This window comes from Suillus discolor, assembly GCF_016758755.1.
Source record: "Suillus discolor strain FC423 chromosome Unknown F5147scaffold_4, whole genome shotgun sequence".
NCBI lineage: Eukaryota > Fungi > Basidiomycota > Agaricomycetes > Boletales > Suillaceae > Suillus > Suillus discolor.
The window spans coordinates 566,108-584,458 of record NW_024541251.1 but is presented as its reverse complement, the minus strand read 5'-3'; the positions used below and the strand labels follow the sequence as shown (position 1 = coordinate 584,458).

Below are 18,351 nucleotides of genomic sequence, written 5' to 3'. Positions count from 1 at the left end.
CGACTTTCTGTACCACATTGGGCGGATTCCCCGGGTCGCTGGCGGGCTGTGGCACGCTGTGGCGTCATTACAACACTGCTCCGAAACCTGTATTACATTGCCACCACCCATCCACTTGCTCAGCGCTCAAGCTCAGGCTTTTGCTACCATGTCTTCCAGAGAGCCCATGTGGTATTGTCACGAAGTTTGTCCCCTGATAATAACTTGCACGTCAGGTTATACTAATATAACATTGCAATAGTGTCATGCTGAGATGAGACCACTCATGGTTAGCAGATCCTCAGCTGACTTCCGATGTTAACGTATGACAATGTGATCTATTAGCAACCGGATCCAATTTGTGCATCATGTCAGGGCACGTTCGTCGAGAAGGTGCGCACCCCGATCTTCGTACTTGATGATAACGATGTATCATAATCTTCTACAGATAGAGGATCCGAGCGATGATCCTCGGGCATATCAGCAACACGTTCCGAGAGGAGGCTTCGATGACGAAATTCCTCCGAATTTAGGTGGCTTGCTAGGTGCGCGTTCACGCATGCGTGCAGTAAGACCTTACATGGAAGGAAACACCCACAGCTGCATTGACAGGAAGTCCTCGACCTCGCTCACCTACCTTCCCTCGTAGCCCCGAGGCAGTACCGGTCTGTCATCTTCTATACACGCTGCAAGAAAGCTCACAATACGATCAGGCTGGTATTCGTCTTGAGTTTCATAGTACTGGACCTAGTCAGGGTGCCACAAGGACCGTGTTTCTTGGTCCCAACGCCCTTAATCGTCCGCGCTCTCCGGAGCAGCGCGATGGTGAAATTCCCAACATGTCCGAGTACGTCCATTGTGATCATCTCGAAATCTTATATGCACATTTTGGTATAGGTTCCTGCGTCGTGATAATCAAAATGGTCAACGACCCGGAGACATCACTGGCCCAATGATGGCCCAATACTTATTGGCTTTATTGGGACAGGGACCCACCGGTAGAGGCGCAGACCCTTTTGCTGAAATGTTCTCCCTTGGTCCTGAAGGAGGACCGGGTGGACGCTGGGGTGACTATGTTTTCAATCAAGAGGGTGTGTATCTCTTTGAAACGTTTTACAAAGCCTGACGATAATTGGGTAGCATTGGACCAAGTAATAACGCAGATAATGGAAAACTCCGCATCACGGCCTATTCCAGCAACAGACGACATCATTAACAATCTCCCACGAGAAATTCTTTTGGAACGATGTTTGTCATTGTCAATCGTATCCTCCACCCGCTGCTCACTTTCATGTATCGTTAGCTCCACTACTGGATAAAGATTGCGCCGTATGTAAAGAACAGTTCCAACTGGGAACCGAAGACCCGGAAGAGCAAGTAATTGTAACTCTTCCATGCAAGCACCCATTTCACCAGCCTTGTATATTGCCATGGTTAAAATCTAGCGGAACGTGTCCTGTTTGCCGGTGGGTCATTTTTTCATGTCCATTTCCACATCATCTTACGCTGAGTAAAAGGTATGCTCTTATAGAACAAGCACAACGGCCGCGCTCACCAGGTAGCCCCCCGGGACCAGGAAACGGACCCAATAGCCGCCCAACAAGCCCACCATCAGCTCCACCACGTCCACGATCGCCTGGGAACTCGGGTCGCAGTGGTGGAGGATTGTTCCATTCATTTTTTGGAAGCATGGGTGGCTCGAGAGCGGGTGGCAGTTCGGGTAGGAATTCAGGTTCAAGAGGAAATTCAGGTTCAAGAGGAGCACGTCGCGCGGGCATGTCCAACGAGCCTCAGGGCAGTACGCCGCCTTTCCCTGGGCGCTGGGACGAAGAGACAGACTAATCGAGCGTTGACTTCGTTTCTTAGACCACCTGCGGAGCAACTTCCGGGCGGTCTATTGTAGATATGCATATCTTTTCTGATGCTTTCTGAGTCTTCTGACCTCACTTTCCTTCTTGCAAGTTGTAAAGATACATAATGTTATGAGCTTTCCGAGGTGCGGAGTCTTTGAATGTTCCCCTCGCGCCGCGGCCAGTAACGTCGGCAACTCAAATGATCTACCTAATATTTGTGGGCAAACCCTTGACAAGTTATCTCACTCCACTATGGACAGAAATAAGATACAAGCTCCCCAGCGTCACCGTCAAAGAGCCAGTGGTAACCGGTAACCTTCCGCAAGGGTTTGCAAACGGATTTCTGTAGATTTCTGTCAATCCTCATGCAATGCCTTGGCCGAATAGCTGGGATGCATCAGGATTCCTGTACCCTGTCAGTGAGCTGTTCGGATTCCGAAAGTGCCGGGGAGTCTGTCACTCCAGGGCGCCGCATATATCATCCCACCCAACCTCCATCCCACCTGCCTGCCATCAGGATCTTCACCTCCATCTCTTCTGATCCCTGCGAGTCACTCACGCTTGCCTGTTTGTCTACTACTACTTCCTATGTGTTTGCCTATTTCCTGTTTGTCTGCAGCTCCCAGTCTATGACTGCTATGTCCTCCCTCCAGGTGACTAGAACCGTGACGGCAAGTTGACAAAGATGACGATATCAGCATGACGGTTGACATAGATGGCGGGATGTGTGCCAATCGTGGTTGACGTAGACGGCAGGGTGGTTGCGATGATGCAGACAGATTATGATTGACCACCCGGAACCTGCCGATCACAGGCATGTCTCCAGACGTCCCGAACTTTGGCGCTGAGCGCTGAGTTTGGACCCTGCGCAGACTTCATGCAGACTGTCCATTTCCCACATGTCCTCCTCTTAAGACCTCTCGCTCTTGCAACTCGTCCGAATCATTTGTATTTTTTCAGGCATCGATGATGCACCTTTGACTCCGCAAAGATACCCTCTTTTCAAACTGAAAAGCGCGTCCGTTCTTACCGGTGTGACCCTGCCAGGTTTCACAGCGTCAAAAAGTATGTCTTCCACCCCTTTTTTCCAAGCTCTTCCTGCAAACTCAAATACTTCATCCCAAAACTCGCCCCTTTCCTTCTTTCGTGTCGTCTCTTCCGGCAACACCATTTTGCATCCACATATATGCCCCTGTTTCGTGCCCGTTTGCTAACGTGGTTTCAGCATCTTGATTTTGGCTATCTCGCACTTGGTTAAACGCTGGCGTGGCAACAGCGTAAAATCGCTCTTGACACAGCACTGCACACCTGTCCGTCACTGGCAGGAGAAGCTGATAAGCTGTACAATATTGTGGGAGGGTGATAGTTCTAAGAGCTGCGAAGAGGATCGTAGCATGCTCTGGGATGTACATCAGGTGTATAGTAGTACCAGAAGCATACTAAACAGAGGAGCATTTCACCATTTTAAATGTCCTAGCAGATGTGATACTATTGCTAATCGTACGCAAACCGGACCGAGAAATAAGACCTACACAGGCTGCTCCATACAGCCATCAAATCCGTATGCCGCCTTGCGTCTGAAAATCGATCTTTTGTGTCGTTCGGTGATTCTATTTTAGTTGGTAGTGGCATCAGTGTACGAGGTTTCAGCAAAACCAATACGGGAGTTGGCGGTATCGAACACAGAGTAGAAGCGTTCGAGGAATGTGTAGCCGTTGACAAAGTCAGACCCTGAGCCACTGGGCGTACCAATGTCACAAACGATGAGATACATGGCGTTGCTACTACCACCAATGTAGGCGTTGAGAGAACGAGGCCAAATTTGGGCGTTAGGTGTGAGAGCGTAGGTTTCCTGTGCAAATGGTAAACAAGGGGTGTGAGGGCTGATAGAAATGGCGTACGGTGCCAATATGGAAGTTCAAGTTCTTCAGGGCTTTGTACTGAGAAGAGGAAATGAGGAGAAGACCAGTCGCCGCATCATGAGTAGCACCGGTTGCAGACTGGTACTTGGCGTATGCATCTATGAACGCTGATTAGACTATGATTACTTGCTGCATTCTAGATACACACCGCTGGCAATGTAAATGTAGGTGGTTCCTGTATCGACGACACCAGCCGTGGAGGCCAAGATCGTCGTGGAGCCGTAGGAGATGCTCTGGTTGATACCCCAATAGGTCGATGAAGGGTAGGTGGTAGTGATAGGACTGAAACAAAACAATTACTATCAGCCTGGATTGATCTAGGAGCTAAGGCAGCTTACATGTACGCGATGGAGCCGGTGTACTTGGTAGCATCAGTTCCACCGAAGGTGAGCTCTCCATTGGTGACTGTCTTCTCAGTGGTGGGCTCGAAAGAGATACTAACTACCTTTTGAGAAATGGTGCCTTGACTATACAGATTGTCAGTGACAGTCGGGATCGTCGTCGTCGGTTTATTTTTAAGGGAACCCTTTGTCAAGTCTACAGGCCCGATGCCAAGGAGACCGTCAATACTAGTACCAGTTAAGCCCGTCGAAGTAGAAGCAACACCGATCGACTGCGCAGTGATGGTCAGCCCAGTGCCGAGAGTGATGGTGTCGGTGTACTCCGTTCCTAAAGATATTCGTAGGTATTTTCAACTTATGATATATTTGTATGTCATACCAGAGAAGGAGCCAGAACCGTAGCCGACCGCTACAGGCTCGCCAGTGTCGACGCTGGTGCTGGTCTTTACGTATTTGGTCTTGGCACCAACCCATGTGTTCGAGCTGCCAGTGTCGACAATCAAGTTGTCTGTAATATTACATTAGCAGCCGCGCGTTTTTTCAGTGCTGAACTTACAGGTTGTGGCGGGGCTGCCGATGCCAACTGCTATGAGGTATGTTGCAACAGCGTTGGTCACAGGAGTGCTACCAGTACGGCCGCCCTGCGTGCTGAAGGAGTTGTCCTTGAGGGCAGTCACGCGAGCTTTATCCTGTTGCAAGAGGTTAATGGGACCATCGGAGACGTTTAGCCTCCTGGCAATGGGGAGGGTAATGGGGGAATTGTCGATTTCAACGGGCGATCCCGCGATTGACAAAGCCAGGAAGATGATTGTCAACAAGGATGCAGCGGGGAACATGAATGATGACTGACTCGAAAGTTATATCATACTCAGTGGTTCATTATATATACACTGGCGAATGCGAATGGCTACGTATGAAACATCCCGTCTCAAAAAGCGACAGCAAAACAGTGGCGGTCCGAGTTATCGCAAGTGCAAATAACAATGACAATGTTGTTTTGATCCAAGAGGCGGCAGGATACAATTCGCCTGTTTACCCATGGTACATCGGTCCATTGACTTACCTCACGTTCATTTCCGTAGAGACGCTCGCCCATTGAAATACACCTCAGTGGAACATCAGTATCAGGGTGTAGCAAGCGTTGCTGAGGAGAGCGGCTTGTCCCTGACTGTCCCAGGCCTGCTAGTGATCGGAAAGTTGTTGAACCGACGCCATTTCAGGCCATTTGCCAACTCGACTCGGCCCGAGACCATGGTGGTATCAACAAAGACGAAGCTGTGACGAAGCTTGCCACTTTCTGAAGCACGTCGACTGTTTACACACGGTCCGATGGTTCATTTGTGCAAGTGGGGAAAATTTGCTGGAGGTTGCATGACTACAGAGTCGACCGGCATGAAGACACACTGCGAATGTTATCCCGTAGCGACGCACACCAGTCTCAGACTCGTATGGGGAATCCACAGGCCTATATGTGATGCATGGCCACCTACAGGTAAGTTATCGTCTAAGGGTCAAGAAGTCACAAAATGAATGACGCGATCACGGTTGTGACTTGTGTTGTACATACGCCATGTGCGAACACTTCATCGAAGAGCCTTGTGCTGGGAACTGGAAGTCTACTGGTAGATATTCGTTTGACCCAGGTGGTGGACAAGAAGTAAGGTATAACCATTAAGAATTCAGTTTACACCCGTGCCGTTGATTAAATAAGTAACAAGTTGAACTTCCGAGTCGGTTTTCACGCCAGATAAGTCCCTTGAAGTAGCATTCAACCTTAATAATAATGTTACTCTCATTTTATTTCATGTGAGTTATTGGCAAGACATCGGAGATCTGATTGTGTACCGAGCTGCTGCTAGTGAAGTGCGAAGATCAAGATCACAAGTAAATATGATATTAGTAGTCTAGTACTATGGCTAATAAATGATACGCAAACCCGATCGAGGAATAAGACCTCCATAGCCTACTTGAGAAAGCTCCGTACAGGCATTAAATATTAAATCCGCATGCTGTTTTGCGTCTGAAAATCGATCCTTTGTGTACTTTGGTGATTCTATTTTAGTTGGTAGTGGCATCAGTGTACGAGGTTTCAGCAAAACCGACACGGGAGTTGGCGGTGTCGTACACAGAGTAGAAGCGCTCGAGGAATGTGTAGCCGTTGACAAAGTCAAACCCTGCGCCACTGGGCGTACCAATGTCACTAACCATGAGATATATGGCGTTGCTACTACCACCAACGTAAGAGTTGAGAGAACGAGGCCAAATTTGGGCGTTGGGTGTGAGAGCGTAGGTTTCCTGTGCAAATGGTAAACAAGGGGCACGAGGGCTGACAGAAATGGCGTACGGTGCCAATATGGAAGTTCAAGTTCTTCAGGGCTTTGTACTGGGAAGAGGAAATGAGGAGAAGACCAGTCGCTGCATCCAGGGTACCACCGGTTGCAGACTTGTACTTGGCGTAGGCATCTATGAACGCTGATTAGACCATGATCACTCGCTGCATTCTAGATACATACCGCTAGCAATGTAAACAAAGGTGGTTCCAGTATCGACGATACCAGCCGTGGAAGACAGGATCGTCGTGGAGCCGTAGGAGATGCTCTGGTTGATCCCCCAATAGGTCGATGAAGGGTAGGTGGTAGTGATAGGACTAAAACAAAACAATTACTATCAGCCTGGATTGATCTAGGAGCTGAGGCAGCTTACGTGTACGCGATGGAGCCGGTGTACTTGGTAGTATCAGTTCCACCGAAGGTGAGCTCTCCATTGGTGACTGTCTTCTCAGTGGTGGGCTCGAAAGAGATACTAACCACCTTTTGAGAAATGGTGCCTTGACTATACAGATTGTCAGTGACAGTCGGGATCGTCTTGGTCGGTTCATTTATCAGAGTATCATTTGTCAAGTCTAAAGGCCCGATGCCAAGGATACCGTCAACAGCGGTGAAACCCGTCGAGGTAGAAGCAACACCGATCGACTGCGCAGTGATGGTCAGCCCAGTGCCGAGAGTGATGGTGTCGGTGTACTCCGTTCCTGAAGATATTCGTAGGTATTTTCAACTTATGATATATTTGTATGTCATACCAGAGAAGGAGCCAGAACCGTAGCCGACCGCTACAGGCTCGCCAGTGTCGACGCTGGTGCTGGTCTTTACGTATTTGGTCTTGGCACCAACCCATGTGTTCGAGCTGCCAGTGTCGACAATCAAGTTGTCTGTAATATTACATTAGCAGCCGCGCGTTTTTTCAGTGCTGAACTTACAGGTTGTGGCGGGGCTGCCGATGCCAACTGCTATGAGGTATGTTAGAACAATGTCGGTCACAGGAGTGCTACCAGTACGGCCGCCCTGCGTGCTGAAGGAGTTGTCCTTGAGGGCAGTCACACGAGCTTTATCCCGTTGCAAGAGGTTAATGAGACCATTGGAGACATTTAGCCTCCTGGCAATGGGGAGGGTGATGGGGGAATTGTCGATTTCAACGGGCGATCCCGCAATTGACAGAGCCAGGAAGATGATTGTCAACAAGGATGCAGCGGGGAACATGACTGACTCGAAAGTTACATCATACTCTGAGTCAGTGATCCATTATATATGCACTGGCGAACGCGAATATTGGGCACCTTAACTACGTATGAAACGTCCCCTCTCAAAAAGCGATGACGAAATAGTGGCGATCCGAGTTATCACGAGTGCATAGATTCGACTTCCTGATCAAATAACAATGACAAGAAGGTTGTTTTTGATCCAAGGCGGCAGAAATTTACAAATCGCCTGTTTATCCATGATCCATTAGTTCATTGACTTACCTCACGTTCATTTCCGTAGAAACGCTCGCCCATTAATAATACACCTCGGCAGAACGTCAGTATCAGGTTGGTGTAGCAAGCGTTGCTGAGGAGAGCGGTTGTAACTTGTCCCTGGTTGTCCGGGGCCTGCCAGTAATCGAATCGTTGAACTGACGCCGTTTGAGGCCATTTGCCAACTCGGCCCGAAACCATGGAATAGAATGATGGTATGGAGAAAGATGAAGCAGTGACGAAGCTCGCCATTTTCTGGAGCACGTAGGCTGTTTACACACGATCCGATTGTTCATTTATGCAAGTAAGAATTTTTTGCCGAAGGTTGCATGACTACAGAGTCAATCCATCGACCACGAAGGCACATTGCGAATATTACCCCGTAGCGACGCACGCCAGTCTCGGACTCCTATGGCCCTGGGGAATCCACAGACCTAGGTCAAAATGAATCACACGATCATGGTTCCAACTTGTGTTGTACATACGTCATGTGCGAGCACTTGATTGAAAAGTCTTGTCCTGAGAACTGGAAGTCCACTGGAGATTGATCGTCGATATTCGGTTGACCCAGGTGGTGGACAAGTGCAAGAAGTAAGTAGTCAGTTAAGTTACACCGTGACTGCTAATGATTAAGTAATTGATTAAGCCCGGAACTTCCCACTGAGTCGGTTCAAGTTCAAGCCATATACCACACAAGTAGCGTATAATAATGTGTGAGTTACCGGCAACATCGGAGTAAACTGTGTACCGAGCCACCGAAGTGCAAAGACATACCGATATCGCCGACTCGGAGTAAGTACATCTACTGAAAATGTAGATCGAGCCAAAACAAGTAATTAGACCCAAACGTTAACGGTAACGCGAATGATTTATGAATTATACCCCATGACGTGGGCCGTGGCCTTACAGTTGACCCAAGAGCAACACTGGAGTGCTTTTCGCATTAGGTTCGCACTTATAATAACGGAGATCAGCGGCGAGAAGAAGATTTTGCGATCAATGCATCATATATCATCATATACACCATACATTGGAATATATGACCATGTACTAATGCACGGTAACCAGTATAATCACCAGCAAGAACTAGTACTCACTTGCTTTGAAGTTCCGGAAATGCCACCTCGCAAGCTTTCCATTGAGGGCAGACTTGCCCGCGTGGGCAAGCCAAGCACAAGTCTTCGGTGAATCAAGATTCAGAACGACCGGACGGGGTAATTGAATAGCGTGGTGGAGGAATGAGTCGTGGCGACAGCTATGAGCAGTAGGAGCAGGAGAATCGCCGCGCACACGCTTACATATTTACCACATCATCACCCCCGTGCGGCATAGCTCTCCTTGATGTGAACTACATATGAATCATATGATATGGATATGTGCGTGATGAAAGCATTAACAAGCTGTGACTACAGTAACTACAACTATTCATGGTTACGTGCACACATATATGATCATTCTCACGGAAGAGCAAGGTCGATTATTAGAATATCCGATCTAGTCCACGCTACTAGTAGGTGGGTGCTCTCATGATTTAGGGCAAATGTCTTCATAGAACAACAGCAGTCAGTCATTTCAAATGCTTCCTCAGGACAACTTTAAATTTGTCCATACGTTTGATCTCGTGGAAGCAATTCGCGTGACTATACTCACGATGAAACGGTTTATCCCACGGAAGCACCTCATATACATGTGCTCCACTGAGTCAGCTGGAGCACTAGCTCCTTGATCATGTACTCCGAATCGCTCAAGCGTTCACTATCCGTATATTTCATTCATAACAATGACGATGCAAAGCTCTAAGCTCCATAACGAGATACGATGGTGACTAGCTACTTCCAACTTCCTTCCCATACAACCATTAGACCGAGCGCCATGGTAAGGTACGATAGCCACGTCCAGCGTGCAATAAAGATAACCCAATAACCATTAGAAGTATTAAGCAAGGATAAAAAGAGTGAATATTCAAAAGGAATGTCAGTGATAGAATGAAGCGAGTGTGGTTGACTGTAGAGAAAATAAATTTCAGAAGGAATGTTGGTAATAGAGAGTGTCGTTAGCAGTAGAGAGAATAGCCCAAAGGAATGTTGGTAATAGAATATAATGATTGTCATCAGCCATAGAGAAAAGTTGTGTCAAGAATTGGAGTCAACACTAGAGCACGGAAATAAGGAGCAACGTTAGTAGCAGCGACAGATGCGGGGTAAGGGGGACATACATATTCAGACGCTGTCCTAGGTCGCGTTGCTGGCAGGAACGATATATCCAGAAACTGACTTGATCATCGCTTGGTGATAGAATTCGTACTTTCCATGCTCAGCATGGGCCTTGCTAGCAAGCAATGGTTTGCACCCCTTCTGATGCCGTGCCAAAGAATCGGTCCTCGACGACAGCTTCTTGCAATAGGGGCATCGATAGGACGTAGCGAAGTGGACCCCTTCGATGTGACGGCTCAAATACATCATCGTCCCTGCGTCCAGGCAACCCTCGAATCGGCAGGGAGTGGCTTTCTTCACTTCAACCCCATGCCAGAACCACAGGTGGTCTTCAATACGGATCTTGTCCACCTCTATGAACAGTCCACACGGCTGGTCGGTCCAATCACATGAGCGTACACACGTCAACTGTGGCGAGTAATGAGCAAGGACGTTTCCAGATGCATCGGGGTAGGTATCATCCAGCTCCATAACCCCAAATCTCCTCGTTCGAAGGGGATTTCCGTTGGGATCATGGGTCCTGCGGCTACTGATGTCAACAGGCTTTGGGTCGTGAACAGGCATGGCCATGATCGTGGCACTAGTATCCGCTAGCGTATACGGACCAAACTTGCCCGGTCTGTAGTCGTCGGCGACGTTCGGGCGTCTGCGCTTGCGCATTGCTGGTGCAACGAACGAACTCGAACCATCCTCAAGTTCAGAGGTCTGGCGGGTTTTACGCTTACGAGGCCTGGTAGATGCTGTCCCGTCGAGAGCAAGAGAAGTTGGCTCCACGCTTGAGCCCCCACTGGATTCCGTCTGCAATGGAGCATATTGACCTTGGGGGATAGGGTAATACGCGTTGGACGGACCCGCAATGGTGGGAGGTTGCTGGTAAGGGTAAGAGGGAGCGGGATGATATCCATACTGGGCCAATGCGTGGTCTTGCGGTGGTGCTGGAACGACCGCAGAGGGTTGCGAATAATACGCACCAGGGGGTCCATTGGTATCATATCCAGGATTACATTCATACTGGGACCATACGGGGCCTTGCGGTACGGCAGGGGGCTGCATATATGTGCTGGGAGGGCCGTTCATGAAGTATCCAGGGTTGTATTCATGCTGGGACCAAGGATGGCCTTGCGGGGGCGCTTGAGGGATGGCAGAGGTCTGCGGAGGGTAGAGCCACTGATCGATGTGGGACAACAGGGGAAGACCAGCCACCGGGGCGTTGAAATTCTCCAATGTCGGAAACGACTTGAACATCTGAGGATTTTGAACCATTTGTGAATCGTCGCGAGTTCTAGAAAAACAGATGAGCAATGACGAAGACTCAGTTGCGAGTGCACGTACCCTTGTTGCGTCGCTGGTGATCCATAGTTTGTCCTATTGTTGGACGTGAGTTGCTTGGTCCAGGTAGACTAATTAGATTGGCTTACCCGTCAACGTGAGCATCGGCTGGGCCTGCCAGCGCGTCTTCGTTAATTATACTATGCATGAATTCCTCGCTCTCTTTAAACAATCTGTACGACCGTAAGTTTGAATAAATGATTTAGGTAGAACTACATACGCATCCAACTGGGCGCGCACTTCGGGGGACGTCTCACCGCTTTGATGAGTTGCGAACAACTTAGCCATATCTTCTTCGGACAACGGAACAAAATCAGGATCGCCGGGGAGCGGCACGTGGTCATCCGACATGGGCATAGATTCGCCAAGAAAATGATGAGATGAGGCGCGTCCTCGAACTCGAGATCAAACACAAACCTATTGAATGGCGTATGAAGGTTGTAACACGAGGAACTGGATGCATAAGGTAGTGTTAGCATATAAGGATATCCACCTGACGTGCGAGTGGACTTACATAGACATATAGATGAATTGAAAAAGTGAAGTGGCTAAGATGATGAGACACTGTTGGAAAGTAAAGACGAAGATGAGAGAAATAGAGCAGAGAACGACACTGGGTTTTATATCTCTCGACGGGCGGGGAAACGATAGACAAAGGACGACTGTGGTCGTGCATTGAAGCCATCGATTTGACATTATCCCCCGACAACACGTCGGGAAAAGGCAAGCGTCTGTGGACACTTTCCTATAGGATATACACCTGTGGAATTCACTGCTTTGTAGCGCCACGCGTGCATCAGTCCACAAGAACACAAAGATCACTGACCCTTGATAAACTTGGAATGTGACGATCAAGTGAGTACTGGTCCTTCTCCACTAGAGGGTGACATCACATGTGGAGAAGTACAACTCAGATCAGATTCCAATTATAGGAAAAACGGAATTCTTGCGGACTCGGAGCATTGTCGCGGCACACTTGACCACCACCATAAACTTTGGAAGCGGTACCTGCTTAAGACAGTAGCAGACGAGCTTGAGCATAAGGGGAGAATTTATATATTATAGCGTAAAGTTGCGCAGTAGAGAAACGGCAGACACGGAGGTGCGTCACGGTAGAATCACAAAGATCTGAAAGTTTTGATGCGTAGTAGGGTCAGTCGCATCTTTGTTGTAAACGTGCAAAGACGCTTACCTTGTGTGTCCACTACGTCGCGAACCAGCGTAGTCCTTACTTTTAATGCGGTAACTCGAAAGGGTGATACAATAGAACCATTCAAACTTTCAAAGCATCATACCGCAATACTTTTGAGATGGACACCATAGTTTCGACCTAGCACTTCAATGAAATGATTCCACGAGCTAACTGGTGATGAGACAGAGGAAACACAGGCCGTAATCGTAATAGTTCCATGTGACGCAAGATGAAGGAAGTATTCTCTCAGGCTGTGCTAGATGGTCCGTCAACAGTTATACTATAAGCAAAATCATGATACATTACATACTAGTATGGGTTTGAGATAGCCACGTCAACGATACACGCTCACAATAAATTTTCAGGGCTGCACGCATCACGCGTGGGTTTTATTCATATTAGAATTCGCCGTAGCCCTCAGTTGTGCCGGACAAGTGCATGAGAGCATAGTTCAGAAGACGAGGGTAAGCGTTGTTTTGGTCTGTTGTGCAAAGGCTTTGAGGACTTTCCTTTTTCAGAAGCTTTCCACTTTGCAAAACATAGCCGCTGCAGAGGTTCCCTCAGACATGGGCAATAGCTGCTAACTAATTGCGAATATCTAGGAGCTCGAGTCAACGAGGCGTGTGGTGCACTATATCCCTCAGCAAAATCTCACATTTCCTTTCAGCCTTGTTTTTATTACTCGTATAAATTATATAGCAAATTTTATATAAACTAATAACAGTAAGAGAAATGTTATATTATGACTCACAAATACCCAATAGCCGACAAAAAAGTTGTGTCTCACGATCTAGCCTGAGGGGAAGTGGAGTTGCGGTGTCTTCATGGAACAGTAACAGCTGACATTCGAACGCTCAACGACGACTCTAGTTACAGTTATTTCAAATGCTTCCAGAATACAAAGGTTATGAGAAATGCTACATTGTAACGTACAAATACCCAATACCCAACAAAAAAAATTGCATCAGTTGGTGGTGGCATCCGTGTATGCGGTCGTGGCAAAACCGACTTGGGAGTGCGTAGTATCGAATACAGAGTAGAAGCGCTCAAGGAAAGTGTAGCCGTTGATGAAGTCGAGACCCTCACCACTGGGCGTGCCGAGGTCGTTGACAACGAGGTAGATGTAGCTGGTGGTACCACCGATGTAGGTGTTGAGCGAACGAGGCCAGATCTGGGCGTTTGCGGTGAGAGTGTAGGTGTTCTGTGCAAATGGTGAACAAAGGGCATTAACACTTGAGACCGAAAGTACGTACGGCACCAACAACGAAGTTCAAGGCCTTAAGGGCGCTGTACTGGGTGGTGGTAATGCGGAGAAGACCAGTCGTCGCGTCCAGAGTAGCACCAGTTGCAGACTTGTACTCGGCATAGGCATCTATCAAACACTGATTAGACCGTGATTACTCGCTGCACTCGAGATACGTACTGCTGGCGAGGAGGATGAGGGTGGTGCCAGTGTCGACGATACCAGCCGTCTCGGCCAAGATGGTCGTGGTGCCGTAAGTGATGCTCTCGTTGATACCCCAGTAGTAGGATGCGGGTGCGGTGGTGGTGAGAGGTCTGAAATAATAAATTACTGTCAGTCCGAATTCATCCCCGAGCTGCGGAAACTTGGAAACTTACGTGTATGCGAGGGTGCCAGTGTACCTGGTAGCGTCGACTCCACCGAAGGTGAGCTCTCCGTTGGCGTCTGACTCAGTAGTGGTGGGCTCGAAAGAGATACCGACGACTATCTCAGAAATGATGCCTTGGCTGTACAAGTTGTCAGTGACAGTCGGGATCGTCGTGTCCGGCTCATCCGTCAGGGTACCCTCTGTCAAGATTAGGGGCCCGATGCCGATGATACCGTCGACACCGGTGAAGCCCGTCGAAGTAGCAGCAACACCAATCGACTGCGCGGTGATGGTGAGGCCATCACCGAGAGTGACGGTGTCGGTGTACTCAGTTCCTGTAGATAATCGTGGGTATTTTCAATTCATGATATTTTTGAATGTCATACCAGTGAAGGAGCCAGACCCGTAGTCGACCGCTACAGGCTCGCCAGTATCGACGCTGGTGCTGGTCTTCACGTACTTGGTATCGGCACCAACCCATGTGTTCGAGCTACCGGTGTCGACAATCAAGTAGTCTGCAATAATACATTAGCAGCTGCAAGTTTGTGCAGTGTTGAACTTACAGGTTGTGGCGGGGCTGCCAACACCAACGTCTGCGATGTAGCTCACAGCATCGTTTGTCACAGTAATGCTACCAGTGCGGCGGCTAAGAGTGCTATCTCCCTTGAAATTTTTGAGGGCAGCTGCACGAGATTGGTCGTGCTGCAAGAGGTTGATGGTACCACCAGAGGTGTTCAGCCTCCTAGCGATAGGGAGGGTGACGGGGGAGCTGCGAACTTCAACAGGCGATGCCGCGATGGACAAGGCCAGGAGGAGAGTCGTCAACAGAGATGCAGCTGGGAACATGATTGAACGATACTGGAAGATAATGATCATACTAGATTCCAAGGCCCATTATATACATGCAGGTAAATCTGAAAACACGCTGCTGAAAGGCGAGCACATGGTTAATCTCATCCTAAGGCTGAACCGTATGGAACGCGCCCCCTCACCGAAAATAGAAATAACTAAACAACCGACTCGTTGCGCGCACATCTTGGATAAAAACCGACATAGCGGGACAGGTAGCCTGTTTTTGGCCGTGAGTAAGAGAAACTGTCCATGAGGATGTGCTATTCCATCAGTTTATTAATGGACCAATAGTTAGGGAATGCTTATGTTACACGGTGAAGCTCACGCACCTTCGGTCCTTCGCAGTACATCAGGTGCATCACTTTCGAGACGCACTATGCAGATTACAAGAGAGGCTGAGCATTTCTGGGAAGAATGGCGTCGGGACGAAGTTACATTTGTTACACTGATGTGAATACAAGAATATCCGCCGGCTCGGCACAAAAATTGAGTCGTGGAGCCGCAACTGATTCCTGGGGCATTGATCTTGCGACCAACTGGGGCCATTTTTTCTGAAGAAGAAAGAAATTTGATGCAAATGAAAAACAGTGAACAAGACAGTGATGTAACTTTTCATGGCGAATGGTGAGTATGATGATACCGATGGCTTGCCTTGATCACAGTACTGCCATTTGGAGATGGGAAGATTAGGGCCGCATGAACTTGAATGATACCTAGTAGTGGCCAGGGCCCAGCAGCGTCCTGACAGTACTTGTTCCCCGTTAGGACCCCGACCTCTTTCCAGTATTAAGCCCGGCAGGTGCGTATGCCATAGTCTGAGTCACATGGAGCCGCCAGATATTGTGCAAAGATACTAGCATCCGTGTGCTTGTGAAGTAGTGAGTCGCAGCGGCCATACTTGAACATGATGGTCACCTGATTCTTCCTTGACGAACGCCATGCATGATGGTGATTACAAGATCATGCTCGTAATTTTGCTGATATGTAAGCGCTACTAAGCGCGAATCTCTCATCATGCCACGGTTCCGGCCGACAACTACTGATTCCACTTCATGGGAATCTGGTTCAATCGCTGCCTATGGTCAATGTAGCTCTAATGCTGCTTCATCTCCTTTTGTACCTTACTGCATGCGATACGGCGAGCAAGCCGGAGGGCAGGATTTCGGAGCTTTGCACCGCAAGTACTGGTTCTTCAATATGACGCCGTAAGTTTGACTCAGACACGAACACTCACTGCGGAAATGAAAATAACTTAATCAACTTTCAACAGATATAACCCAATGTAGAAACTAAGTCGTATTGGTCTTTGCTGCATGGTGGATCGAGACTGATGGATTTCATGTAGTGTACAACTATAGTAAATGCTTACCTTTTGGCAACACGCTCCTTTTCAAATCAGCTCTCTGTATCACGCTGTCAAAGATATCATCATGATAGTGTTCATGTTCCTCCTACGACACCCTTCATCCAACCTGTACGGGTCGCTATGTGTCAATCACTGTGTTCCGAACCTGCCGAATGGCAGGTTTGCAAAGACAATTCAAACGTGCCATCGATGTATCCAGTCGCCAGGTTGAGCAATGCCTGAGCCAGCCCAGATCCTCCCAGTGCACGGCTCTATCGACGTCGCACGCTAATCCGACGTGCAGGCCAAATAACAAGTTCCATATGTCTTCGGAGCCGTATGACAGCTTTTGGAGCATTTTGATAATTCCCTTGATGTCTTCCGGTTGTGATTGCCATCTTATAACGCCAGTCGACCGATACGGAATACAAACACCAACAGCTCATCCACGGACAACTGAACTCTCAGGAACTTCCACGGAACGCCACTCCGTGATAGTACTGGCAAGGGTTGCTATTCTAACACAGTTGCAGGTACGGGAACCATGGTCATTCCTTCACATGCGGCGTCTCTGTCGACTAAGTGGCCCCATCTCAGCCAGGAAAAGTCCCTTTTCAAACTGGCTTTGTCTACAAGGTCAGCGAACGCTTTCTCCACTGGAAGCTGATAGTCAGGTGTGATTGTCTCTAGACGACACACATCAAGCAGAGAGTGTCATGAGTGACGCCTCCACACGCTCGATATAGCTGTCCCGAGCGGCATGGATACCTTCATCGCGTTCGACATGGAATGAACCGAGTCTCAAAAACTGGATAATTGCCCCAGCAAGTTGTCTTTCTTCTGTGTCGCTGCCCGTCGGCTAATCGGGTGAGAGAAGGACGTCGGAAATCGGAATAGTTATAGTTTCCTCTTTCTCTCCTCCAAAAACGTTATGCGGTTAAGAACTGCCTCTTGGAACGTCCAGACACGCGTCCACCACCTGCTGCTAAATAGCTTGTGCAGCGCCTTGTTTGAGCCTTGGGATGCGAACACGTACATCCCGTGCGCAACCCGTGCGTGTCTCCAGCATGTTCAAGTGCATGGAACCCATCTAAATCTATCATTCCGGTTCCATGCTCCACGACTCTGCTTGTCGTTTGGTCTATCTCCGGTACAAGGCATAACACCGCTGTGGCCCTGCGGTATATATCCGCCATCTTTACTGGTTCGTTGTCCTGGTCAATGCAGATTGCATCGATCCACAGAGCATATGAGGTGTGTTTCGAGAGTTGGTCGGTGATGTGTAATGCTTGCTCTGTGACCCGCCTGCCTATTCTTTGAAAGAAGGACAGGTGTCCCACACGTAACTAATTGCGATATAAGGTTTAGTAGAAGATGTAGAGTCGACCAGCTTTCCGTCCTGGATGCAGTTCCGGGGTTGCGCATAGGTCATAGCAGCCTTGACGTTGCTCCTAGGATTGTCTTCAACTTTGGTTAGCTTCATCACAGGTTTGTGCCATACTCAGCGTTTTTGATAATCCGATTCCATGTCCAGTATGTTATCTTTCGCTCTGTCACGTCCTTGTGGTCTCTCAAGTACGCTCTGCACCTAGGGATGGCGGCATTATGCTCTATCATCTTCCCGGATTAATGGCGCTCGTTTTCGCACTTCCAAATGTTCATTTGAGAGATTCTGGCACAGGTTGCATGGCATTTGATCAGACATCATAGAATCAAGCGCTGGCGGAGTCACAATGGTACGCAAACATAGTAGTAAGTATTCGAGCTCCTACAGAGAAGAAGTTGCCATATTTGTGTCAAATTAAGCGCGACCGTCAGGCTTTCCATAGTTTGTACTTCTTTGGCACAAATGGCAGGGGGGCGAAAAGTCGAAGTCCGAGATGGCCTCTAATTTGCAGACTTTCCTGTGAGCCCTGAGTACTAGG

General features: G+C 48.5%; 6 protein-coding genes across 6 annotated transcripts; 2 read left to right on the top strand and 4 right to left on the bottom strand.

The window, feature by feature from the left end:
* Positions 1 to 148: 148 nt before the first annotated feature.
* On the top strand, positions 149 to 2,217 carry F5147DRAFT_806751 (uncharacterized protein; the record flags this gene model as incomplete). Its single annotated transcript, XM_041443375.1, has 9 exons — positions 149 to 184; positions 242 to 268; positions 325 to 372; positions 428 to 624; positions 677 to 826; positions 877 to 1,070; positions 1,120 to 1,227; positions 1,283 to 1,445; positions 1,497 to 2,217. The coding sequence occupies 9 exons, from the start codon at positions 149 to 151 to the stop codon at positions 1,819 to 1,821; spliced, it is 1,248 nt and encodes a 415-aa protein (XP_041298479.1). The 3' UTR covers positions 1,822 to 2,217.
* A 1,128-nt stretch (positions 2,218 to 3,345) lies between these two features.
* Positions 3,346 to 4,961, bottom strand: F5147DRAFT_806737 (aspartic peptidase domain-containing protein). The gene is made up of 6 exons (XM_041443374.1): positions 4,652 to 4,961; positions 4,475 to 4,603; positions 4,093 to 4,423; positions 3,903 to 4,036; positions 3,734 to 3,852; positions 3,346 to 3,684 (listed from the first exon to the last, which is right to left on the bottom strand). The coding sequence occupies exons 1-6, from the start codon at positions 4,929 to 4,931 to the stop codon at positions 3,448 to 3,450; spliced, it is 1,230 nt and encodes a 409-aa protein (XP_041298478.1). The 5' UTR covers positions 4,932 to 4,961; the 3' UTR covers positions 3,346 to 3,447.
* A 918-nt stretch (positions 4,962 to 5,879) lies between these two features.
* Positions 5,880 to 7,631, bottom strand: F5147DRAFT_750636 (aspartic peptidase domain-containing protein; the record flags this gene model as incomplete). Its single annotated transcript, XM_041440164.1, has 6 exons — positions 5,880 to 6,390; positions 6,440 to 6,558; positions 6,609 to 6,742; positions 6,799 to 7,123; positions 7,175 to 7,303; positions 7,352 to 7,631. 6 exons carry the CDS (start codon positions 7,629 to 7,631, stop codon positions 6,154 to 6,156), a joined length of 1,224 nt encoding a protein of 407 aa, XP_041298477.1. The 3' UTR covers positions 5,880 to 6,153.
* A 2,485-nt stretch (positions 7,632 to 10,116) lies between these two features.
* On the bottom strand, positions 10,117 to 11,794 carry F5147DRAFT_806729 (uncharacterized protein; the record flags this gene model as incomplete). Its single annotated transcript, XM_041443373.1, has 4 exons — positions 11,648 to 11,794; positions 11,517 to 11,600; positions 11,431 to 11,463; positions 10,117 to 11,380 (listed from the first exon to the last, which is right to left on the bottom strand). Exons 1-4 carry the CDS (start codon positions 11,782 to 11,784, stop codon positions 10,117 to 10,119), a joined length of 1,518 nt encoding a protein of 505 aa, XP_041298476.1. The 5' UTR covers positions 11,785 to 11,794.
* A 1,789-nt stretch (positions 11,795 to 13,583) lies between these two features.
* On the bottom strand, positions 13,584 to 15,075 carry F5147DRAFT_806722 (aspartic peptidase domain-containing protein; the record flags this gene model as incomplete). The annotated part of the gene is made up of 6 exons (XM_041443372.1): positions 13,584 to 13,820; positions 13,873 to 13,991; positions 14,043 to 14,176; positions 14,240 to 14,564; positions 14,616 to 14,744; positions 14,793 to 15,075. The coding sequence occupies 6 exons, from the start codon at positions 15,073 to 15,075 to the stop codon at positions 13,584 to 13,586; spliced, it is 1,227 nt and encodes a 408-aa protein (XP_041298475.1).
* Positions 15,076 to 17,205: 2,130 nt separating this feature from the next.
* On the top strand, positions 17,206 to 18,297 carry F5147DRAFT_253179 (uncharacterized protein). Its single transcript, XM_041428850.1, has 5 exons — positions 17,206 to 17,250; positions 17,304 to 17,478; positions 17,584 to 17,680; positions 17,789 to 17,898; positions 18,019 to 18,297. Exons 2-5 carry the CDS (start codon positions 17,358 to 17,360, stop codon positions 18,054 to 18,056), a joined length of 366 nt encoding a protein of 121 aa, XP_041298474.1. The 5' UTR covers positions 17,206 to 17,250; positions 17,304 to 17,357; the 3' UTR covers positions 18,057 to 18,297.
* Positions 18,298 to 18,351: the final 54 nt, after the last annotated feature.

Bases quoted from the DNA above. Each gene is read 5' to 3' on its own strand.
- F5147DRAFT_253179 (XM_041428850.1), top strand. From the start codon at position 17,358: ATGCGGTTAAGAACTGCCTCTTGGAACGTCCAGACACGCGTCCACCAC. The intron at 17,479-17,583 runs GTGCGTGTCTCC...CTCCGGTACAAG, and splicing joins GTACATCCCGTGCGCAACCC to GCATAACACCGCTGTGGCCC. The intron at 17,681-17,788 runs GTGTGTTTCGAG...TTGCGATATAAG, and splicing joins CGATCCACAGAGCATATGAG to GTTTAGTAGAAGATGTAGAG.
- F5147DRAFT_806737 (XM_041443374.1), bottom strand. From the start codon at position 4,931: ATGTTCCCCGCTGCATCCTTGTTGACAATCATCTTCCTGGCTTTGTCA. The intron at 3,853-3,902 runs GTGTGTATCTAG...CAGCGTTCATAG, and splicing joins CTACATTTACATTGCCAGCG to ATGCATACGCCAAGTACCAG. The intron at 3,685-3,733 runs GTACGCCATTTC...CCATTTGCACAG, and splicing joins TGAACTTCCATATTGGCACC to GAAACCTACGCTCTCACACC.